This window comes from Phragmites australis, chromosome 14 (assembly GCF_958298935.1).
Source record: "Phragmites australis chromosome 14, lpPhrAust1.1, whole genome shotgun sequence".
Taxonomy (NCBI): domain Eukaryota; kingdom Viridiplantae; phylum Streptophyta; class Magnoliopsida; order Poales; family Poaceae; genus Phragmites; species Phragmites australis.
Genome location: NC_084934.1, coordinates 782,855 through 807,756, shown reverse-complemented (window position 1 = coordinate 807,756; position 24,902 = coordinate 782,855). Strand labels below are relative to the sequence as shown.

The following is a 24,902-nucleotide window of genomic DNA, read 5'->3' as shown; positions in this document are numbered from 1 at the left end:
ACATGATTCCACATTGTCACAGCTGAGACCATAAAACGCCTCCTCCAAGACGATCATTCACGGAGACGTATTTAAATAACACGCACAATCCACACAGATAATATTGTTGCACAACAGGCTGACAGAGAACGATTACACAACCGAAGCAGCAGCTGCTGCTGCAGCAGCAGACCAAAGTTCAGACCCATACATAAGGCAACCAGTAACTGCATACATGATGATAATACTAGTGGATTACGACAGCTTCTCTCTTTGTGATTTGAGCATATGCCACCACTACTATTTCTTGAGGTGGGGGAAGCACTGGCCGAGGTCGCTCTTGGGGTGCCTCGCCTCGGCATGCTCTTTGCACTTTGCTTCAGAGGTGGTGCAGATGAAAGTCTGCATGCATATCTTGCACTGCATGGAGATATACGCATTGTTGAGATGATCAGCACATAATATAATATCAGATATTCTTCGCGCGTAAATAAACTTTTCAGTTTTCACCAAGAATGTATAACATGTTCATCTAGATCAATCAAATATTTGCGGACGGGCAGTAGCCCGGTTGGCATCACCCTCATGGGCGAGGTGAAGGGGGGTGGGGGTGTTCGGTTCCCCCTTCCCGCATTCCCCTGTAGCGCCTCCAATGGAGGCCACGGGTAAAGGGGGCCCGGTTCTAAAAAAAAGAGAGAGATCAATCTAATATTTAAATGCACTACAAAGGCAGTGAACCAGTAAATCAATTACACAGCAATTGCCACTTCACAGTTTCATGAACTAGCAGGTACCCAATTAAACATTTTCCAGATCACTCTGCCATAGTTGAGTTGGGCCATGTTCCCCAAAAGACTCGAATATTTGGCCAGTGATGCCGTGCCACTAAGCAAAATGCAGCTTATTTCACCACTATTGGCTCGATAATGTTCAGTTCATATCAACCTGATGTATCACATCCATGGATCTTAGGACAATATCTCAGATTTCAGCTACGTCCTAGCGATGTCAATGAGTAGCTGATGGGCTAAAAATCACCTATCCGCTACCAATGCTCGCGAATACCACATTATTATTTCTTCTGCGTGCTACACGGAGCTAATTCATGGACAGACAAACAAAGCTTTCAACTAAGAAACCATGGGTTGGGACCAACAAAACCTGCAACTAATTTCACAAATAGTCACAGGGTGTGCAGTGCCCTAGGCCCCAAGTTCAGGTTAGCAGAATGAACCCACGTTCTTAACTCCCCTTGTGTTGTTAGCAGACGCGACTGCAGACACACGCCGACTCGAAACTCTCCTCCCTTGCACCCAAGGAAGAGGAGTAGAAACAAGCAAGCGCAAGGTGTGGCGAGAGAAATCCTCGATAGCTGTCTACGTCTATCTGTACCGTCTCACCCTTGATCAGCAGGAAGATAACGGATGAGAATAGCTCATCAAACCACTGGATCTGTATGCAAAGAAGTGTTTTTTCTTTTCTTGAGGGGGTTACAATCGACTCGATCTTTTCTCCCCCTTTGCTTGCCCAATTCAGCAATTGGCCCCAAATCCCACCCGTAGCCCCTTGAAGGATCCCCAAAACGAAAGCACGTGAAGAGAGAATAGATCGGCGGATCAGAGGGGGCAAATTGACGCACGCACCTGGATGTTCATGGCTTTCTTGTTGGCCTCGAGCTGGCTCCCTGCAAGGAATCGAGGAAGAGAACCCCAAACGAAGGGGATGAGGAATCAATCCGTCCGGAGAATCGATGAGCCCGCCCGGCAAGGACTAGGCTAGAGAAATTAAATCGTCAGGACGGAGAAATCGGCCACTTACCCTTGGGGGCCTTGTTCTTCTCGGCGTTCCTCTCCCTGGCCGTCTTGGACTTCTGCGCGTTGCCGCCACCCATCTCTCCCTCGCCCTCTCCCTCTCCCTCTCCTTGCTCTGCTCTGCGCTGCTCTGAGCCAAGAAGAGGAGAGGCGGCCGCGTTTAATAGAAGGAAGGAAGCGGTGGAGGAGGGAGGGGGCAGGTCGGCGTTGGGGACCCCGGTGTACGAGCGAGGAGGGATCTGGACCGTCCGTTGGGGCTGAATCAGCTGATCTGGATCGCAGACAACGAACGAGTCGGAAACAAAAAGCGCAGCGAGTCCGTAGCGTGGTGCGGCACTGCCTGCTGTTTGTTTGGATTCTGGTGTCGGTATTTGTGTCAGAATAGAGGTTATATGTTGGACTTGACCTGTACCAGAGGTATATGGCAGAGTTGGGGTTCAACTTTTGTAATGGATCTCTTCATAAATATAAAAGAAGAATTATTACTGTAACTATGATAATATAATGTAACATACTCATAGGGATATTTATGGTTCTATCGGGACCTTAGACAGCTAGTGTTATAATTGTATGGAGAAGTATTCGTAGTCAATAAAAAAAAATCTTGTTAACAAATATCATATCACTGGGGTTATTTGTGATCTATCAGTGTATGACCTCAATAGATTAATCGTTCCTAATAGTTTATCTCTAACATTTTTAGTTTGGCACTCTTTTTTCTTTTTTTTTATAGGAAACATATCTATTCCATTAACCAGATAGCACAACCGAATCGCTGGCCAACTGACCGGATACAAAGTCCGGGCAATGTAAACCATTACCCACTGATAGGTCTCGAGCCCTAACCCAGCACCATTTCTAGCAAGGACATGAGTAACACTATTTGACTGTCTGTAACAGGGACACTTGAACTTCTTCCAAAACTAAGAAAGAGATGCAGTTTGGCGTATCTGGATGAGAAAGAAAAGGAGAAGGAAATGGCTCCTCCAGCTCAGACTCTAGCTAGCAGTAGTACTACTCCATCGAATAAAGTGCCCACCGCCGTTGACGATGACTCGCTCAGTAGCAAGCTAGGTGCTTCTTTCTTTCTTATCCCTTTTGACATGCTAGCACGAAGCTTCTAGAGCTGTGGAAATCTGCAGCCGCATTCACAAGACTGACACCTTTGCTCTTTTCTTGTTTTGTTTTTGCTTTTGGCGAAAATTGCTCTTTTCTTGTTTGAAATCTGCACCGCGTTCACAAGACTGATGAGTGATGACATTCTCCTTGGACAACAGCTAGCTAGCTAGCGTCGCTCTGGTGGGGGCGGCCGGCCACCTTCTTCATCGTCGCCGGCGGCATTCGACATACTAGTCTTATCGCGTCCCTTTTTATTTGGTTGTACAGAGTATGATAAAAGAAGATTAAAAAAATTAGTTCATAAATTTTGTGCATTTCAATATTTATCTATAAATTTATCAATATTTAACATATTTAATTAATTATAGAGAAAACAGTAGTACTTTTGTGCATGCATATAGTTTTAACATGTAGATGAAAGTAATACTAACCTAAAAAAAATTGTTTCATATTTTTTTGAGTTTTAGATATTTTTCTTTGCATTTTAGATTTTTTAAGTCGATTTATCAATATAACTAATATTCATTTCAACATTTTTCTAGAATTTCCTAAAAAATGAATATATATATATATGTATGTATACATATACACACATATATATGTACATATATACATATATTTATATATATAACCAATACTATGGGCCACTGCTACAGTACACTACAGTGCTACAGTATGCTACAATACAGATGGTCTGAGAGGCCGCAGAATCTTGGCTCGATAGTACATTTACTTGATGCGTGCTTGGTGAGCTCACTCTTCCTTGGTGAGCCAGCATTCGACATGTGCTTGCTGCTTTGCATTGGAATTGGATCACTTCACTTCTTGGTTGTCAGAACATCGTCGACAGGCAACCCATGGCAGAAACTTCTTGGTTCCCTATCTGAACAGATACGCATTCATTTCGGACTGCAATGTCCAAGATGCAGATTTATTTAGTCAACGATGATCCAGAAATTAGTCATCGCATAAATCGATCACATGTATCTCTATCAATACATGTTGTTACAAGCAGGGATTTCAATTTCGTTTTACAATCAGGATCACATGTATCAAACAATGCAGATTTATTTGAGTCAACGATGATCCACAAATTAGTCCTGTTGAAGAAACCTGCAGTTGGTATTGTTCCCATTCATTGGGCTCATGACCGAAGGAAGAGTCAGGCAGGAAACTGGGCCGGCCATTGGTGAAGCTCGTTGCTGTGAAATGAACAGGAAGTGTGGCTATGACATTGCTAAGTTTCTTCACATAGATAACCTTGTACCGAGCACATATGGCACCTTCGCACTGAAGGAAAAACAGATCTATATAATATTATAGTGGCTGAATTGGCATAGACAATGACATGTGTCTTCACATTATGTGATTCACTTGCTACCTATTTCTGAAGGGAAACTAGAAAGGCAGTTGATAAATTACCACAAGTTATACACCCACCCCGGAAAAAGAAAGAGAAAGACATACACCGCAATCAAAATCAATTTGAAGGGTTAACACATGGTATAAGTAATTCGGATCAATTTGCCCGTCCGCTATTTGCTACAATTCTACTGCTCTAATGTGGTCAATGTGTCCACAATTAGGATCGGCGCTACCAAATATCCAGTTTCAACACACTAAACATGATTAAAATTGGTTATCGGTCACATTACAGAAAATGCATGCCCATAGTACTCTGTTAACGCCTTGTTCATAAGTCCTAAAAAACGCCTTGTTCTAATTTGTCCAGCATACTGAGCATCACAGTCCAGACACCATGACCAATTAACAAGAGAAACTACCTCAAACTCGCAATATTTGATTGCAACACATATTTCATCAGACCTAGCACAGAGTTGTTGTGCTACCTTCAGGCTTCAGGACGTAAGGAGATAAACAAAATATCTTGTACTTAACAATTTCCAGATAGGAAGAAAGAATCATTCTTTTTCCTCCAATGAATTAGGCAAAAAATTGGGTGCCTCAGAGCATCAGATTACCAACCGTACATATGACAAGAATGGCACAAAAGGAAAAACAGTATTAATAGACTAGGAATGCAGCTCTATCGTGGGCAATTGGTTACGATGAGGAAACAAAGAGAAAGAACATAATTTTAGTAGGGGTGGCCACCATTTTTTTTTTGGCTATTTGGTTTTATTGTAATGATATTATGTTTAAAAAAAACAAATATATCAGTTATACAGGTTTTGTTCAGGGGAACCTATTGACTAAGGTTCTTGAGACTTCTACAAAAGGAGTAACAAAGGAAAGATGTTCTGAAGTTGTGTCACGTTTTGGAGGTGGTGACAATGAAAATCTTCGTAAAGCATAGATGGCGTTCTAGTTACAGAATAGAGGCATAATGCTTTTTACCATGCTTTATTTCCTTCTTGTTGCTGGCTTTTAGCCATAACTTTGTAATAATGACGGTGGTTATATGCGTCTCAGATAAAAAAAAAAGCCAAAATATTTTCCTTTATGTAAAAATATGATATTATAGTGGCCGAATTAGCATAGACAACGGCATATGTGTTCACATTATGTGATTCACTTGCTACCTATTTCTGGAGGGACGTTAGCAAACTAGAAAAGCCGTTGGTAAATTAGCATAAGACATACCCACCCCGGAAAAGAAAGAGAGAGACATACACCCCAATCAAAATCAATTTGAAGGGTTAACACATGGTATAAGTAGTGCCGATCTCCAATGCTAATATTTTCTTCATTATTTGCGTCATTACATCTTGTTTGATTCTGAGATCAAAAATAGAAGGTAACTGTGCGCCAGTTATAATCATAAAAGATTAATCCAAAACTGTACTCTACATCGACCCGGCATCTGTTAATCTTTATTTGGCTATGCAAATTGACCGATCAAAAAATTCCGTGTCAACAGTTACCTGTGATAGTGCTGCTGTACTTGATATATATTGAGATCAAGCATTGTAACTCTGCATACCTATCTTGCGAATTCATGGGCAGCAGTTCACTTTCTTCAGCCTAATGTGAAAGGAAATTCATTAGCACTCGCCATTGCCATTTGCCAACTACTACAGCGAGAGCGTAAGTCATTTAGAAATTCTAACAATCTGTCCTGATCAGGCTACGTTGAGTTATTTGCACCTCCGTTGTTATTCTTCAGAACAAGAATGCTGTTTCGGTGTTGAAGCACCATGAGTCAGAACCTAAGCTAGCAGTGCAAGGAAGAACACAGTACCTGGGATGCTCATCCATTTCAGCTGCAGGTGCACCACTCCCGTCTCAACATTTCTCAATTTGAGAAGGAGGTCCTGCACGAGCTGCCCGTTCTCCCAGATGATGCGGCTCTCATCCGCCAGGCAGCACTGCAACTGCTTGCTGGGCCGCACGGTGCGAAGGACGGTGCCGCTGCGGATGTCCTCCAGATCCATCTGTATGATCTGCATCAGCGCCTCGATGTCAAACTCCGCATCGCCCATCCTGTCATCGTTGCTGAAGGTGTCGTTATCGAAAACCTCCTGCTTTCAGAAGCGTGAAGGTTATTGGAAATTCAAACATGCTGCATGGATTGTTTTTCGAGTATAATATCATGGAAGTCGTATAAACGAGATGCAGATACTTACTAGCTTGATAGGTGTTGCTGCATTCCTGATAGCTAAAGTCAGATCCTCGTTCCAAACTGGGTTAACCGTCTTCTTTATCACACTTGTCTTCACTTTCTGAACAGGTTAAGAGATGATAAGCCAAACAAATCAGAGCAACAATGTTCAACAAAATCAATGCACAATGTACTAATGACGCCAACTTCTTTGGGTTATGTATATCATCTCTCCAACTTCCTATCTTCTTTCAAATATCCGTTCTTTACTTCTTTTCTCTTTGCTGGTTTGAGCCGTTGATAAGTAAAAAAGACGTGCTTGTCTTGAGATTAAACTAAAACTTCCCACGCATTTGATGCAAGTTTGGACTATATAATGACGAGCATATTCAAGTTCAGCTACAAGAACTACTAAAAGGAATCGGCAATCCATCCCCAAGATCAATCAATTTCCAGATCATGTGATTTATACATGCTGTATGGGATAAGAACTAATACGAGAACAACATACAGTGATTAATATCGAAGAAAGCATACCTGATCGTCCAAGATAAGCACGACATAGGGGTCACTACCAGTAGCATCACGGCTAACAAGGTTTACACCTCGCAGCACTCGCACAGTGAGGAAGCCTGGCAGCGGAGACATCTCTTGTTCTTGACCTCAACCTGTTGGACCTTCTTTGAATTCTAAATCTTTCTTTCTCCGTTAAAATTAAACCTTTTCAACCTCTCTTCCGAGGGAAAAAGGAAAACTTTTTCAACCTGGAAAGGATTGGTAGAAACAGCCCCTCGAAGTAGCAGGATTGGAGGGAAGAAACAATCCACTAATGAAGATATGCTCTGCACGTAGCAGTTTCCTTCCTCGCCTCCGATAACCATTCAGATTCAGCTACCATGCACGCATTCCGTTCTTTGTTGACGGGCTTAACAGCTGGAGAAGTCCTGGCCTCAAGCTACATTACTTGACCGCGTCTTCTGGGACTAGCTTGTTCTTGAAATTTCCATTATCCGCGATGGATCAGCACTTGCCTTAGGATGAGATAGAGTGGTACAAACCTGACTTGTTTCAACCTTGTTTTCGTTATGCAATAGATGAGATGATTAATATATCAGGTTCCTTAGTTTGTGAACCAAGATGGATTACTTGTACCTATTTACGTACTTCAAATCACATTATTACATAAAAAATACCACTCTATCTCATTCTTAAAAAAAGAACTCTCATGCTAAGTGGAGAAAAGAGACAGACCTACCGTTCTTATTTTGTCCCACGTTAATTAGAGAGAAAAGGAGAGAGATACACCAATTATTCTGGTGGGGCATATTATAACGGTGCACAAGGATCGTATAATAAGTATACAATAAATTATAATATTAATTGGATGGGAAAAAGAGAAATCAGTAAAAGGACAACCTTGCACAGCGTGGCACACGCTTTTTCACCAGCGTGCGCGTGAGTGTGGTGGCATGAGTGCGGTGCAAAGAGTGATGTGCATCCGACAAGGAATAAATAATAAATAATTATATATATTTAATATGAATATACGTCATACACTTGTTCTTATCCTGATATGGTAGGTTTCACAATAGTTATGGGGTAAATAAGATATATGCCGATATTCTAAACAGTTTATTGTGTTCTTGACCTGACTATATAAGGAGAGGGGGTACGTTCCAAGGTAGACTCCGAGTCTCGATCAGATAAGGAATCATCCTCGGATAAGAAAGAAGTCCTCTAGATATTCAGAAATTATATAATTCGGAAAGGTTATTTTATCTTGAATTGATTCCACATGTATGAAATATGTGTACAATTGCTAGTATAAGAAAGAGAGGGGTACGTCCTAAGGCATCTGATTCCAAGTCAGTCAGAAGCCAGGTAAGCAATACATGTGAAGTCTAGTCATATAGGAGCAACGACAACCCATTAAGATCAACAATAGAGTTATACCATGGCGAGATTTATCTGATAAGAGCTTAAAGATTAGAATACGAGAGAACTCACGGAGTTTATTACGATTAGATCTAACACAACCCCATTATACTTGTCTTTTCCTGAGATTAAATAAGACGAAACAGAGTGGATGGCTATTATCTTAAAAGAGACCTAAACATATATAAAATCTCATCTCGTCTTCTTTGATACATATTGTCGGTGTATTCAGAACCAGGGGTCCCTAAGTCCCGAGACCAGGCCGGCCATCCGCCACATGTCACCACCCTGCAAGGTAGGAAGACGCTAAGTCCCGGGAGAAGGTGTTTGGGGCCGCCGCCTCTGGTTCCCGAGCACCCTAGTTCCCCGATGATCCGCAGATGCTCGGGAGAGAGTGCTCGGGGCTGCACGTGGCAGCCCCCGAGGACTCGGTTCCCCGAAGGTCCCACCGAAGTGCTCGGGAGAGAGTGCTCGGGGCTGCACGTGCCAGCCCCCGAGGACTCGGTTCCCCGAAGGTCCCACCGAAGTGCTCGGGAGAGAGTGCTCGGGGCTGCACGTGGCAGCCCCCGAGGACTCGGTTCCCCGAAGGTCCCACCGAAGTGCTCGGGAGAGAGTGCTCGGGGCTGCACGTGGCAGCCCCCGAGGACTCGGTTCCCCAAAGGTCCCACCGAAGTGCTCGGGAGAGAGTGCTCGGGGCTGCACGTGGCAGCCCCCGAGGACTCGGTTCCCCGAAGGTCCCACCGAAGTGCTCGGGAGAGAGTGCTCGGGGCTCCATCGACCCCGTCGAGTTCCTCCACATCTACACGACGGCCGTCCAAGCGGCCGGAGGCAGCGAAAAGGTGATGGTAAACTATTTTTATGTTGCCTTGAGGGGTTCCGCCCGCTCTTGGCTTATGAACTTACCCCCAGGATCTATCGGCTCCTGGGATGACCTGTGCCACCAATTCGTGGCCAACTTTCAGGGCACGTTCGCACGTCCCGGTTTGGAGTGCGACCTCCACGCCGTCCAACAGCAGGAAGGGGAGACGCTACGGCGATTTATACAGCGTTTCAGCCAGGTTCGCAACACTATTCCGCGAGTGGCCCCCCATGCTGTTATTGTTGCTTTCCGGCAGGGCGTCCGTGATGAGCGGATGCTCGAGAAGCTAGGTACGCACGAGATCGAGACCCCTGCGGAACTTTTCGCACTGGCCGATAAGTGCGCCAAGGCTGCGGAGGCCAGGGCGTGGCATGCTCCTCGCCCCGCTTCCGATCAGCCAAGTTCTTCCCGCTCTGATAAGCGGGAAAAGAAAAAGAGAAGGAAGCGCGAGGCCGCTCCCGTTGAGCTAGCCCAAGTCCCCGCTCACAGAGAGCCGCAAGAGCCCGATCACCGGCAAGAGCGACGGCCGGGTGTCGATCGGCGCCCCGTCAGGTCCCCTGCTCGGGCTCCTCCTCGGGCCTCTGTGCCCGCGAGGGCCCCGGCACCGGCTAGGGCGCCAGCTCCAGCAAGAGCCCCGGCCCCTGGCCGAGCTCCTGCTCCAGCGAGGGCCCCCGCTCCCGCGGGGCCCGAGCCAGGTAAATGGTGTCCCATACACCTGACCAGATGGCACGACCTCACGGAGTGTCGTACGGTCAAAGGACTCGTAGAGCAGCGCCAGAGGGAGCGCGATGAGTCCCGCGGAGGAGGCGATGCCGAGGTCGTCCCCAACAACGCCGAGCTCGGCTTCCAGGAGCCCGAGCATACCGTCGCCTTCATCAACGGGGGCGCTTACACACCCTGCTCGCGCCGTGGCATCAAGGTCATGCGACGCGAAGTATGCTCGGCAACCCCGAGCGAGGAGGCCACAAGACCCCTAAGGTGGTCGGATGCTCTGATCACGTTCAGCATGGCTGATCACCCCTCCAGTACTGCAGCCGTGGGACGGCTACCTTTGGTAGTATCCCCCACTGTCTGCAATGTCAAGGTCGGCAGAGTGCTGATCGACGGTGGCGCCGGCCTCAACCTCCTTTCCAAAGAGGTTTTTGAGAAGCTGCAAGTATCCTCCCGACGCCTAAAGCCATCACTCCCCTTCTGTGGAGTAACCCCCGGGCACTCCCTGCCCCTCGGGCAGGTTGAGTTGCCTGTCACGTTCGGGAGCCGGGACAACTTTCGCACGGAGTGCGTCCTCTTCGATGTCGCGGAGCTCCCTCTCCCCTACAACGCCATCCTCGGGCGTCCGGCGCTCGCCAAGTTTATGATGGCCGTGCATTATGCATACCTTACGGTTAAGATGCCCGGCCCCGCAGGCTCTATCTCCGTGATCGCCGACTCCGGCGGCGCTGTCTCCTGCGCCGAACAATCATACATGGCTCTGGTCTCAGCGCAGGCCGAGGTTGATGGCTCTTCAGGGGGCCTGGGACCCTCTTCATCCAGACCCCGACTCGCCGCCGACACATCTGTTCCAACGAAGGAGGTCGAGGTGGGCGAAGACGCTACCCAGGTTGTCCGTATCGGCAGCGACCTGGGTAGCAAATAGGAAAGCGCGCTCGTCACCTTCCTCCGGGCTAACGTGGACGTGTTTGCCTGGCAACCGTCCGACATGCCCGGGATCCCTAGGGAGGTGATCGAGCATCACTTGGCTGTGCGTCCGGACGCCCGCCCAGTGAAGCAGAAGGTCCGACGGCAGGCGCCAGAGCGCCAGGAGTTTATCCGCGAGCAGGTCCGCAAGCTCCTCGACGCTGGATTCATCCGAGAAGTCCTCCACCCCGACTGGCTAGCAAACCCAGTCATCGTCCCGAAGGCCAACGGCAAGCTTCGCATGTGCGTGGACTACACCGACCTTAACAAGGCTTGTCCTAAAGATCCCTTCCCCTTACCTCGCATTGATCAAATCGTAGATTCAACTGCGGGATGTGATCTTTTTGTGCTTCCTAGATGCAAACTCTGGGTATCACCAGATTCGCATGGCCGTAGGGGACGAGGAAAAAACTACTTTTACTACCCCGGTGGGGACTTATTGCTACATGTCAATGCCTTTCGGCCTGCGCAACGCTGGATCATCCTTCCAGCGCGCCATTCGTATCACTCTTAACTCGCAGGTTGGCCGCAACGTCGAGGCTTACATCGACGATCTCGTGGTCAAAACCCGAGACCGCGCCACCCTGCTCGAGGACCTTGCCGAGACTTTCAACAGTCTCCGCTCTACCCGCCTCAAGCTCAACACGGAGAAATGTGTCTTCGGGGTGCCGGCGGGCAAGCTCCTTGGTTTCTTGATCTCTGGCCGAGGAATCGAGGTCAATCCGGAGAAGATCCGGGCCATCGAGCAGATGCGACCCCCGGTTCGACTCAAGGAGGTCCAGCGCCTCGCCGGCTGCATGGCAGCCTTCGGGCGCTTCATCTCCAAGCTCGGGGAGCGAGGGCTCCCCCTCTTCAAGCTTTTGAAGAAATCCGGTCGTTTTGACTGGACGTCGGAAGCCGAGCAGGCCTTCCGCGACTTAAAGAAGTACCTTACCTCGCCACCCGTTTTGGTGGCTCCCTCCCAAGGTGAGCCCCTACTACTTTATGTTTCGGCCACTCCACAGGTCGTGAGCATAGTGCTGGTAGTGGAGCGCGACGAATGTTCGGGGCCGGGTGCTGGGTCCTAGCTCCCAGAGGCCCCCGACCGTTCACTTATCCTCGCGGCTCCCCCTGGGCAAGGGGTCGAGCCCGAACACACTGCTCTTCCCAGCCAAGGAATCGAGCCCGAGTGCCCGGCCAGCCCCGACCATACCGCCGACCCTGGGGGCTGTGGCAGCCCCCCGGGTGGGGCCACCATCCGGGCCCGCCGGGTACAGCGACCGGTGTACTTCGTCAGCGAGGTCCTCCGGGAGGCCAAGACAAGGTATCCCCAGGCGCAGAAGCTACTCTATGCCGTGCTCGTCGCCTCCCGGAAGCTGCGCCACTACTTCCAGGCGCACAAGATCTCGGTGGTTACCACTTATCCACTGGGACCCATTCTCCGGAACCGGGAGGGCACCGGGCGCGTTGTCAAATGGGCGATTGAGTTGGCGGAGTTCGACCTACACTTCGTCTGTCGCCAGGCAATCAAAAGCCAGGCACTCTCCGACTTCTTGGCAGAATGGACGCCCGTCCCCTGCGTCATCCCAGAAGAGATCTCTGCCTATCCTGGGCATGACGCGCCCGGGTACTGGGTTATGCACTTCGATGGCTCCCTCTCGCTGAAAGGCGCAGGGGCCGGAGTGGTTCTCACCTCCCCAACGGGTGAAGAGCTCCGGTACGTCGTACAGTTGCAGTTCCGCGCGTCCAACAACATGGCGGAGTATGAAGGTCTCATCGCCGGCCTCCGGGCTGCGGTGGGGCTCGGGATTCGTCGCCTCCTGGTCAAAGGGGACTCCCAGCTGGTCGTCAACCAGGTTTCCAAGGAGTACCAGTGCACGGATCCTCAAATGGCAGCGTACGTGGATGCAGTCAGAAAGCCCGAGAGACGCTTCGACGGCCTCGAATTACGGCATATCCCTCGCCGCGACAATGCTCCGGCCGACGAGCTCTCTCGCCTGGCCTCCTCACGTGCGCGCCCCTGCCGGAGTCTTTGAAGAAAGACTCGCACGGCCTTCCGTCCTGCCTGCCGAACAGGATGAAGGGGAAACCTCGAACTCAATTCAGGGGACCCCGGCGGTGCCCTCAGTGGGAAGCCCCGTCAGGGCGCCGCCGTCCGGCGAGTGCGCTGTGCTCGCCGAATGTTCTCAAGATGCCTCGTGGATGTCTGACATCCGAGGGTACTTGAAAGAAAAGTTCCTACCTGGGGATGAGGCGTCTGCCGAAAGGGTTGCTCGGCAGTCCCAACGCTATGCCATAGTAGATGGGGATCTCTACCGACGTAGCGCAGGAGGTGTCCTCCTGAAATGCATCTCTCGGGCAGAATGCGGCAATCTTCTCACTGAGGTCCACGAGGGCGAGTGCGGTGGCCATTCATCGTTCCGCACGCTGGTCGGGAAAGCCTTCCGGCAAGGTTTCTACTGGCCTACAGCTCTCCAGGATGCTTCCGAGCTGGTTCGGCGCTGCAGGGCGTGCCAGTTCCATGCAAAGCAGATTCACCAGCCAGCTCAGGCTCTCCATACCATTCCCCTGTCATGGCCTTTCGCGGTCTGGGGTTTGGACATTCTGGGTCCATTCCCCCGAGCAGTCGGGGGCTATGCATACCTATATGTCGCTATCAACAAATTCACTAAGTGGCCGGAGGCGGTCCCAGTCATCAAGGTAACCAAAAACACGGCGCTCCAGTTTATCCGCGGCATCACTAGCCGCTTTGGTGTCCCCAATCGGATCATCACCGACAACGGCACCCAGTTCACTAGTGCCTTATTCGGGGACTATTGCGAAGATCTCGGCATCAAGCTTTGCTTCGCTTTCGTCGCTCATCCTCGGAGTAACGGGCAGGTCGAGCGCGCCAACGCGGAAATTCTGAAGGGCCTCAAAACCCGAACCTATAACGTGCTCGCTAAGCACGGGAAGGGATGGGTAGACGAGCTGCCAGCCGTGCTGTGGGCCAATCGGACTACGCCAAGCCGCGCCACCGGGGAGACTCCTTTCTTCCTCGTCTACGGCGCCGAAGCAGTCCTCCCCTCCGAGCTCACTCTGGGCTCCCCTCGAGTGCATGCATACTCTGAGGGTGAGCAGGAGCATCAAAGGCGCGACGACGTGGACTACCTGGAAGAGCGCCGGCGGCGTGCTGCTGTCCGGGCGGCTCGGTACCAGCAGAGTCTGCGGCGTTATCATCTGCGCCATGTCCGGGCCCGGTCTCTCGAGGTGGGGGACCTAGTTCTCCGACGCATCCAGTCGCGCGAAGGAATGAATAAGTTGTCCCCTGTGTGGGAAGGTCCCTTCACCGTGATCGCGGTCCCCCGGGCAGGTTCTTTCAGGTTGGCGACGGAGGAAGGACAGCCACTCCCGAATCCATGGAACATCGAGCATCTTCGACGCTTCTACCCGTAGATGGTCGTGCTCGCGGTTCAGGTTAGCAAGGCCGGGGGCTTCTCCCCGCCCGAGCAGTCTGAAGGCTTCGCCCCGTGGGGTAAGTCGCTGTCGCCCAACCTTGTAAATATTGCACATTAAGTTTTTCAATAAGCAATCGCTATGTCAAAATACTTTTTCTGGATTCCGTATGTTTAATCTGTCTGGTGAGGAGCTCGGTTGTGCGAGAAAAAGTTCGCTTTCTCTTTTTCCCCGCTGACAAAAGAATCCCGATCGGTATGCATGCGAGTAGTCGCCGCTGACTTACGTCCGCCATGGTAGGCTGTGGTGTTCGGTGTCGTGACAGGCTCCCGAGCACTACCGAGTTTCGGGGTGCTCCGGGTAATCCCATCGCTCGAGCTTCTCGAGTAGTCCGGAGCTCGGGCCCCCGGGGCGGGCTGTCGGTGCTCGGTCTGGTCTGTCATACCCGGGCGCCACCAAACCATAGGACCTCTGGGTTATGCCTCTGCCCGCTCTTGTCAGCCGATTTGGGTGTTCGAGAGGTCTCGGGTCGAAAGCAAGAGTAGTCTATAACAAGTACCGCACTGGCAGAGCGCACCAGGCAAAGAAATCCTATTTTTTCTCTTAATTCACAGGCTGGCGATCACGAGCAGCTCGGCCGCGAGGGCTTCAATGCCCCGGTCTCTGGTCAGCCCCAAGGGTCCTCGGGTGGTCCTACCGCTTAGGCTTGGGTGGTCGAGATCACCCGACCTTAGGAGCCTCGTAGGCCTCTGGGCGCTCGGGCGCTTCGTTGAAAGAATCGGGTTCCTGGGCACCCGAGCTCGGAAGCACATCCCTCCTGGATCGGTGGGCCGGAAGGCCGACAGCTGTCCGGTGAGTGGTTATATTCAGACAAATCTACTTTCAGTAAATTTTTTTTTCCCGAGTCATTCTCGGGGGCTCTCGCGCCTTAATCTGTCCGGTGAGGTGGTCTCCTCGCACGCAAAAAACCCTGCCGTGTGTCTATTTTTTCCCAGAACGACAGAGCGGTTTGCAGAAAAGAGTAGCGTGCTTGCGATAATGTCTGACCGAAGCCCTTCGTGGTGGTCGTGGTGTTCGGTCCGCTTTTAAGGACCCCGAGCACTACCGAGTCCTCGGGTACCCTGGGTAATCCTATCGCTCGAGCCACTCGGGTAGTCCGGAGCTCAGGTCTCGGGGGCAGGCTGTCAGTGCTCGGTCCGGCCCGTTTCAAGCCCGGGCACCACCGGACCGCGAGGACTCTTGGTCACATTCTCGCCCGCACACGTCTCCCTTCTACTAACTGAGTGGTCGCAAAGTAAAAAAGTGTTCATTAGGCACGACGTGTTCCGAGCAGGATCGATCTATCTCCCGGGCAAGGGAGTCTGTGTCTTCGTTTCTTAACCTAGGCAGTGCGGACTCGCGAGAGCTTGAGGGCTGGCTGCGCCAACGTCAGCGATCGGAACAACTTCATTTCTCGGGGATGGGAAGGTCGGGAACGGCCCGACTGAGTACTCCCCGGGACTTCCAGGCAGAGCACCAGAAGAAACATCAAACACACAGAGAAATTGGAGTTGCGAGCCCAAGGAAAAGCTGCCATTATATTCACAAGACATATACAAGGCGTTTTCTAAGGGTTCACTCCTAATATTTACATCCATTGAGACGGCAAAAGAAAAGAGGGCACAGAAGGCCTAGTCGGCGGCAGAGGCGTCGGCTGAATCCTCCGAGTCATCCCCGGGGGCTGGCGGCGGCGGCACCTCTCGCCTGAAGCCGGCCGCCACCACGGAGGCGATACTCCGGACCGCTGCCCGGGCGGCCTCCTCCTCAGCCTCGACCACTCCCTCCCGCGCCGGCTCCAATGGGAAGTTCGGGTCCCTGCTTCGGTAGCAGGCCAGGACGTGCTCGGCCACGGCATGTGCCAAGCCACGCCCCTCCCGGGCAGCAAGTTCCTGGACTGCCCAGGGCAGGGTCTCGAGGCGCTCGCAGACCTGCTGCAGCCCCAACACTTGTCGTGCGGGGCCGTCTCCCTTCTTGTCGTCGACAAGCCGTCCGAGACCACCCTTCTCCACGGCCCGTCGCATCCGCCGGAGTATGTCCTCCAGCATATGCTCAAGGTTGACCCGCGAGACAAAGGCAGTCTCGATTTTCTCCTGGGCGGCCCGCAGCTGTGCCTCGAGTCCTTGGTCCCCGGCCGGACCGGAAGAACCGCCAGCCGCGGTGGGGGCGGCAGCCTGCTTCGTCTTGGCCACCATCTCGGACAAGGCGCGTTCGCGCTCGGCCAGTTTTGCCTCGTGCTTCGCATTCTCCTCCGCCCTGGTAGCCGCGGCAGCCGACGCAGCAGTAGCTTCGCCCTCTCGGCGACTCAACTCATTCTCCCGCCGGGCCAACACATCCTCCTGCTGGGCCACCGAATCCTCCCGGGCACCGAGATCCGACGCCGATAGCTCATTGTCCACTTCCCGGATGGAGACGTCCTCCTCCCAGCGCTTGAATTCTTCTCTGATCTTCCGGAGATCGTCTTCCCAGCGCTGGAGGTCGGCGCGCGTCTTCTCGGCCGCGCCCTCCCGGCGGGCCAGCTCGGCTTGCCGCTCCTCCGCAGCCTGCTCCCGGGCTGCGACTGCCACCTCCCTCTCCTACGCCTGCCCCATCCTGGCAAGGGCCTCGGCAGCTTGCTGCCTCGACGCCTCGGCCAAGCGGGCGGCGTCTTCTCGTTCCCGCGCGGCCTCTGCCCGCGCGGTCTTCAGAGTTTCTCGTTCCCGCGCGGCTTCCGCGCGGATGTCTTCTAGGAGCTTCTGCTCCCGCGCGGCTGCCGCACGGGCCTCCTCCTGGGCGCCCGCCAGCTGCGCCTTCTCCAGTGCCAGGCGGGCGCGCTCGGCCTCGAGCTCCCCCTCCTTGGCGTTCACCACTGCGCCCAGCCGCCCAACCGCTACTTGGACACCTTCAATGGCGGCCAGGAAAGGATCGGCGGGCTGACCGGGCACCGGTGGGGCCCAGGCTTCTCCGCAGAGTGCCTCCAGGGGGGCCGAGCTCTCCGCAGGGCCTTGCACCGCCATCCGCCCCGGGCTCTGCCTGCCCGAGGTAGGCTCCGCCGGAGCCAAGGTCTCGGACGGCGGCCGCATTCCCGCATCGGCCACCCTGTCCACCGGCCCCGGCAGAACATCCACCTCCACCATTATCCGCCCCGGGCTCTCCGCGCCCGGGGTAGGTTCCGCCGGCGCCCTTCTCTCGGCCGCCGCCTCCGCCTCTCTCCCAGGGGCCGCCACGTCAATTGGCACCTCCGCCGTTCCTGTGCCGGCCTCCGTCGGCGTAGCGGGCGGGCTCGGCTCTGGCCCCGGTGCCTGTTCTCTCTCCGTCGCAGCAGCGCCTGCGGCCGGCCTACGGGAGACAAGTGAAAATTGTCAAAACCTAGTTCGGGCCGGAAATGCCCATGGAAAAGCAAGAAAGAAGACTCACCGATACCGCCATTTGGCCGCTGGGAGCCTGATGTCCGGGTCCGGCACTGTCGGTCCGGACTCCTCCCGCCGCCTCTTCCGCTGGGGGCTCGGCTGAGCCGCTGCGCGGGCCACAGGCGCCGTCGTGCGGGCCTCGGGTGCCGCCGCACGGGTCTCGGTCTCCGCCGTGCGGGTCGCGGGCGCCGATGCAGGCCCCATCCGCACCAGGCGCGGCTCCAGCACCGGAAATGCCGCCGCTGCCATCGGCGACGGCGGAGAGTCCGGCACCAGGATCAAGGCCCGGGGACGCTTTCCCCGGTCTCCCGGCGCCAACTCCTCAACAACTTCAGTGGCGCCCTCCTCTCTGGCACGGCGGCTGCCGCTTGCGGCGACCCCTTCGCCAGCCTGCGCCGAGCTGCCAGCAACCTCATCGCCAAGTAGTTCCTCCAGCCCGGGGAGTTCGGAGGCCTCAGGACTCCGGCTTCTTGGCCGGTCCACGGGCCCCTGGGCATCGAACTCCGGCAGCCCCGCCATAATAGCCACCCGGTTGGGGTTGGCGCAGAGCGCCATCTCCGACCACGGGAGCTCCGTCCGGCTCATGTCCTCCGTTCCGGTGATCACTCGGGTCATCCCCCGCAGCTCCGCCTGCCCCAGATCCCAGCTCGCGCCAATCTGGGTCCTGGTGATGTCCTCCGGCCCGGTGTAGAACCAGCTTGGCCGGGCCCGCTCTCGCAAGGGCGCCAGCCGACGGCGCAGAAAGTCCACAACCACCATGACTGAGGTCAGCCCGCCTTCGCGCAGTTCCAGGATGCGCTCCAGCACCGGCTTCAGTCTCGCATCTTCTGGTGGCGGCGCCTCCCACGTCGATCGCCGAGGTTCCGCCGCCTTCTCTGGCAATTCGAGGCGCTCGTGGGGGTCGATGTCGACGAAGAACCAGTCCCGTCGCCATTCCTCCCACTTGCTGCGCAGCACCTGGGGAATGTAATGGTCCCCCAGGCCTTCCCGGAGTCGAAGGTTGCAACACCCCACGACGTCCGCCGTGGAGTGCCCCCTCTTCTTCCCCACCGACCGAAGGACGAAGAAATGGCGAAGCAGCGTCGCCGACGGCATCACCCCCACGAACATTTTGCAGAGATGCGCGAAGACCGCCAACGCCACGACAGAATTGGGGCTTAGGTGCACCAGTTGAATGCCGTACGTCTCCAGCACTTGCAGGAAGAAGGCGGAGAACGGCGGCACCAACCCCGCCGCCACGAAAGAAGTGAACAGGACGGTCCGCCCAGGGACGGTCGTTGCCGGCGTCAGAGTCGCCGGCCTCACCACCGCAGCTCCTTCCTGACCCTCCGGTACCAGCAGCTTCCTAATCTTATCCGCCGCCTCCTCGTTCCTCAGACGAGACTCCGGCAAGATGCTGTCCGAAGTCTTGTCCCGGCGTCCTCCTCCAACCCTCGTCATCTCGGCAAGATGGGGGATGTTTTTTGGTGGTGAAAAGAGAGAGAAGGGAGAATGCTCCGGTCGCCTGTGAGTTTCCTGAGGGCTTCGGAGCACAAAGAAGGCAGGAGCGCAAGTGCGAGAGAGCGTAAAAAAGGGGAACGGTCCGATCCATTCCCCCCTTTTATAGCTCAAAATTCAAAAAACTGCCGCCCAAGACGTTTCGCTCGGCGAAGCATCGCCTCGATCGACGCAACTGCCAGGCGAATCCCCCGCCGATCGCACGATGTCAGCGGCTGCCAGGCGTATTTTTCCTCGATCTGCGCGGCAACCGCGCGTGCCGCCCATATGGTCATCATACCCTTCGGAAGTTGTGAGGACACGCGTCTACTCATTTTTTCCGCAAGGGCCATCTCTCAAGAGTTTGCCACATGGCGTCCGCACCAGCCTCGGCCTCGGTCGCGACGAAGGGCCCATTCGTAGTCTCCATCCCGTCGGCTACCAACGGGCCCGGGGGCTACTGTCGGTGTATTCAGAACCAGGGGTCCCTAAGTCCCGAGACCCGGCCGGCCATCCGCCACATGTCACCACCCTGCAAGGTAGGAATACGCTAAGTCCCGGGAGAAGGTGTTTGGGGCCGCCGCCTGTGGTTCCCGAGCACCCTAGTTCCCCGATGATCCGCAGATGCTCGGGAGAGAGTGCTCGGGGCTGCACGTGGCAGCCCCCGAGGACTCGGTTCCCCGAAGGTCCCACCGAAGTGCTCGGGAGAGAGTGCTCGGGGCTGCACGTGCCAGCCCCCGAGGACTCGGTTCCCCGAAGGTCCCACCGAAGTGCTCGGGAGAGAGTGCTCGGGGCTGCACGTGGCAGCCCCCGAGGACTCGGTTCCCCGAAGGTCCCACCGAAGTGCTCGGGAGAGAGTGCTCGGGGCTGCACGTGGCAGCCCCCGAGGACTCGGTTCCCCAAAGGTCCCACCGAAGTGCTCGGGAGAGAGTGCTCGGGGCTGCACGTGGCAGCCCCCGAGGACTCGGTTCCCCGAAGGTCCCACCGAAGTGCTCGGGAGAGAGTGCTCGGGGCTGCACGTGGCGGCCTCCGAGGACTCGGTGCCTCGAAGGTCCCACCGAAGTGCTCGGGAGAGAGTGCTCGGGGCTGCACGTGGCGGCCCCCGAGGACTCGGTGCCCCGAAGGTTCGCGCAAGATCATTCGACGACCCGAAGGGTCCCGTCGTCAGGGTGTCATCCAGTCAAAGGCCCAATGCCGCATTTAATAGGCACACGCGGCCTGACATCCTGACATCCTGACATTCTCAGCTGCCCACGCCCCAGTGTCAGACCCTGCCATGTACTGGCAGGGGGGGGAGGCGTGGGTCCATTAAATGCACGGGTCCCGTCCCGTTTCATCCGGGTGCCTCGGGATAACGTTGCCAGGATCAAAGCGCTCCGTCAGCTACCCCGCCCTGTCAGAAGGACAAGACGGGGTGGGCGCACCGGGCACCTCTGAGGCTGCCCGGTGGGCCCCTTTTATGGCGCCCAGAGGCTTCCGCAGCGGCTGGTGGTCGAATGCGCGCCGCATTTCTCCACCGCCCCTGTCACTTCGCCAAGATGAAATGATTACGCCTTTTCTCCTTGGCACCTTGGCATTCGCGTCCCCTCTTTCCCATTCAGGATATGTTGAGGTCGACGCGCCTATAAAAGGAAAGGATGGAGAACACTAAAAGAAAAAGAGCAACAGCCCCCGACCACAAGACGACCAAGAGACCAGACAACCAACAATCTCCGGCGAACCAGGCCAAAGATAGATCGACAGACACTCGAACCAGCTCAAGTTAAGCTAGAACATAAGAGCCTCAAGCTCTTTGTAAACAGTTCTCCCCTTAGAACCAGATACCTCCTTGAAGAATCCCCTTCAAGGATAAATATAGCGCTCATACAGGAGTAGGGTGTTACGCCTCCGTGCGGCCCGAACCTGTCTAAAACCCGGCGTACCCACTTTTCCTTGCATTAGGGTGATCGTCTCCCACTAGCCATCGCATTTATTTCCGTTCCCGCTTATTTCCCACACAAGCTTTTCCAGGATCATCCCCCCGGCCGAATCTCTAAAAAGGGGTCTCTCGGGATCCCTGCGACAGGAGTTCACTCTCCGACACATATAGTTGGTGACAAAGCATCCCTACTTTTAATAAGTATTTGTATAATCAACTTTCCTAATTGTCGACTTTACTCTCTCTCAAAAAAGTCTATATGGTTGCTTTAAAGAGCTAGAAAATCTCACGTTGATGAGACAGAATGAAAAGAAAAGAACTACACCATCTAATATGGTGGGTCTGGACTATAAAGGTCTACATTATATGCAAGTATATATTAAGGATGCTTGAATATAGACTGATATGGTGGGTATCTTGCAAAAGCAAAAATTGATGGAGAAGCCGCATGAAAGATGAGGATGAGCAAAATCAGCAGTAGGATGGTGTCCGACAATGGAGAATAGGGTTCACTATTATAGAACTAGTCTTATATACAGGCTCATCACTATCGGTTTCTAATGGGCTGGCAGTGATAGAGCATCACTGCCAGTTCATAAGCCGTGCGGAATGAATCAGCCATCGTGGCTTATGAACCGACAGTGATAAGGGTTATCATTGCTGATCGATGGATTGAGCCGACAGTGATGCCCTGCTTCCTCATCATTGCTGACTTAATCCACCGACCGATAGTGATAGCATAACATCATTGCCGGCTGGTTAAATGAGCCGACAATGATATCCCGGCTATATAAAAGTCGTCATCTCCTTCCGCAAGCTCGAGCACAACCGAGAGGAGCTCTGTTCTTGTTCAGTGGCGGCAATTATACCTCACTTTTGTTATGAAAGCTTCAATTTGTAGTGTATGGTGGAAGATATATTTATTATTGACCATATTGATTTTTGATTTTAGGTATATACAAAAATAAATTTTGGTATATAGCAAGTTCAAATTTAAATAAATATGTATTAGGTCTGCTAGGTAACTTAATGTTAATAAATATAGATAGTACAAACTTAATCGAAATCACCTGAGTAGCGCAACGGTTTGTTCAGTCTTACTTGGTGTAGGGCTTGGGTTCGAGTCTCTCCGCGTGTGCAAAACTAAAACAAATTTTTTGTACCTCGCGGTACCAGTAACGAAAGGGGTTTCACTGCCGGTGGACATATTGGGCCGGCAGTGAAACTACTTTCACTGCTGGTGTACTTATTGAGCCGATAGTGAAAGTAGTTTCATTGCCGGTTGTCCTAGTGAGCTGGCAGTGAAGGTACCATTTCACTACCAGTGGTCATATTGAGCCGGCAGTGAAATTCCTCCCCTATAAAATAGCTCGACTCCCTGCGCCCTTTGACACTTATAAAATTTTTCCCGTTCCTGTGCCGTCCACCGAAACGCCTCCCGAAGCCGAGGAGCACACGCCGCCGAAGGTCCACGAGCTCGTGCCTGCTGTCTGTGTCCTCCTCGACGTTGTCGTCCTCCTCCCCACTGTCATCACCGTCTTCCTGCCTGGTGCCATTCCCGTCCTCCTCGACATCATCATCCTCCTCCCTGTCGCCGTCCCAGTCCTCCTCCTCGGCGCTATTCTCGTACTCCTCGACGTCGTTGTCCTCCTCCCCGACGCCGACCCTGTCCTCGGTCCCCAACACCGCCTTCCTCGGAGTCGCCTGCATCTACACTGCCTCCCCGTCCCCGAGGCCACGTTCCTCCATGCGGTCGTCCCCGTCGCTGTCACCCCCAAGCTCCAATACATCATCGCGGTGAGTACTCCACCGCCCGTCGTCTCCCTGCACCTCCCAGACAGTGTTTGTGGTTGCTGCGAAGTGATAGGTACTGTGAGGTTAATGGTTGATTTGGTAATTGAGTTCTGGTTTCACCACTGGGTGGTTTAGTTAATTGAAATTGAGCCGAGTGATCTCGGTTCTGGTGTTTAGAACTTTGGTGCTCATGCAATCGATTGGTGGTGGTGCTGTGTTTGTGATATGCTCTGTGATGATCAAATGGAACACTGAGATTGGGCTAGATGTCTAAGTGCAATATGTGTTAAATCTATTTGTTCTCTATTGTTGGATCGGCACAAATTGCCCTGATAGTAGTGGTGCATTCCATTGTTTAGTCCATGTGCTTATTGTTGGTAGTCTGTACATTGCCAGTTAGGTTTGATTCCTGGACTAGAAACTGTTGTATTTGTTGATTCAATTAATCTTGTTTTGATTGAATTATGGAAGAGCTGGAAAACCTTTGGTACTGCTATGATATTTTGCTACTCGGTTAGTGTTTGCTTCTCAAAGAGTAATCCTCTCCCTGTCAGCTTTTATGTCCAGCAGCATTGTCTTGGAGCATAGGTGACACTGCGATCGATCAGGCGTTGCCGGGTCCTCCGCTCCACCACCATCGCCCCCCCCCCCCCCCCCCCCCCCGGCGTCCCCGGATGTACTCACGCCATCAATCGTCAGTGCGGGGACTCGGTCCTCGTCGCAGGAGAGGTAGACGGATACTGGACTGGCTCAACTCAACCGACTTTTCAGGGGTGACTTGTAATATTGTGTGTTTGTCGATACCTGAGTTGTAATATATGTTCATTACTATGTATTAATGAAGGTGTTTTTATTATTAATTTACAGTAAATATATGTATCATTGTATGTATGTATTGAGAGAGAGACGGATATATTGAGGAGAGAGAGAGAGAAAGTACAGAGAGGAGGACCGTGAGGGGGGGGGGAGGGAAAACATTGCCGGCTCAAACCTTCAGCCAACAGTGATGCCAGAGAATCACTATCGGCTGGATCTTTCAGCCGGCAGTGATAACCCCTTTCACTGCCGGTCCATCGAGCCGACAGTGATAGTCCTTGACTATCACTGCCTGTTACCCACTGCCGGCTCTAAAACTGGCAGTGGAGGGGGTTTTAGAGCCGGCAGTGAAGGAGTTTTCTGTAGTAGTGACCTAGGGTCAGAATTACAAGTAATGTATTGGTAGAGATAGTCATGGTATCGTGCAGTGATGGCGTGGGGATCATGTTTGCATAGACACAATGTAGATCTTGAACAAAAATTTCAAGTTAAACCAACAAACAAAAACTGTTACTGTACACTAAAGCAATATAAAAAGGTGGTTTAAGCTGAACACATAGCACTAAATTTTAATTAGGAGTTAATGTTAAAAAGGAACAAGATACTGTTATCATACAAACAAACATTAAATAGCTAATTTTTTTTATTAAAGCATATTATGTAGAAAAAATGTTGTTTAGAATGAAAAGAGAAATAATACTCGAGAAAATACCAAGGAGTCCAATTCTAGCCGCACAAATGCGCAGCGGTACATGACGACATAAGCGGTTAGTAGCACCTATTTCTGTTAATTTTAAAAACAAACTCATATTTTTTTGCTATTTCAATGCACTGGGTGATTTATTTAAAAATCATAAAATGCCACATTTCAATGCTCTCAAACCTTAGAAACACTATCTAAATACTCATGGAAATTCTTAAAGAAGTTACGGTGTAGAGAATGCTATCATCTAGTGCTCACAAAATGTTTATGACTTTTAAATTAGATAGTGTTTTGAAGGTTTGAGAGTATTGAAACATGATATTTTTATGATTTTTAAATAAATCTCCCAATGTATGGATGATCCATACAGATTGCTCGCAGAACGGGCGATCTATATTTATTGCGCGTACAACC

General features: G+C 52.5%; 2 protein-coding genes across 2 annotated transcripts; both read right to left on the bottom strand.

The window, feature by feature from the left end:
- Positions 1-26: 26 nt before the first annotated feature.
- On the bottom strand, positions 27-1,960 carry LOC133891616 (uncharacterized protein At2g23090-like). Its single transcript, XM_062332344.1, has 3 exons — positions 1,798-1,960; positions 1,623-1,663; positions 27-399 (listed from the first exon to the last, which is right to left on the bottom strand). Exons 1-3 carry the CDS (start codon positions 1,868-1,870, stop codon positions 280-282), a joined length of 234 nt encoding a protein of 77 aa, XP_062188328.1. The 5' UTR covers positions 1,871-1,960; the 3' UTR covers positions 27-279.
- Positions 1,961-6,079: 4,119 nt separating this feature from the next.
- LOC133891161 (protein C2-DOMAIN ABA-RELATED 4-like) lies at positions 6,080-7,119 on the bottom strand. Its single transcript, XM_062331883.1, has 3 exons — positions 7,009-7,119; positions 6,497-6,592; positions 6,080-6,391 (listed from the first exon to the last, which is right to left on the bottom strand). Exons 1-3 carry the CDS (start codon positions 7,117-7,119, stop codon positions 6,080-6,082), a joined length of 519 nt encoding a protein of 172 aa, XP_062187867.1.
- Between the last annotated feature and the right edge of the window lie 17,783 nt (positions 7,120-24,902).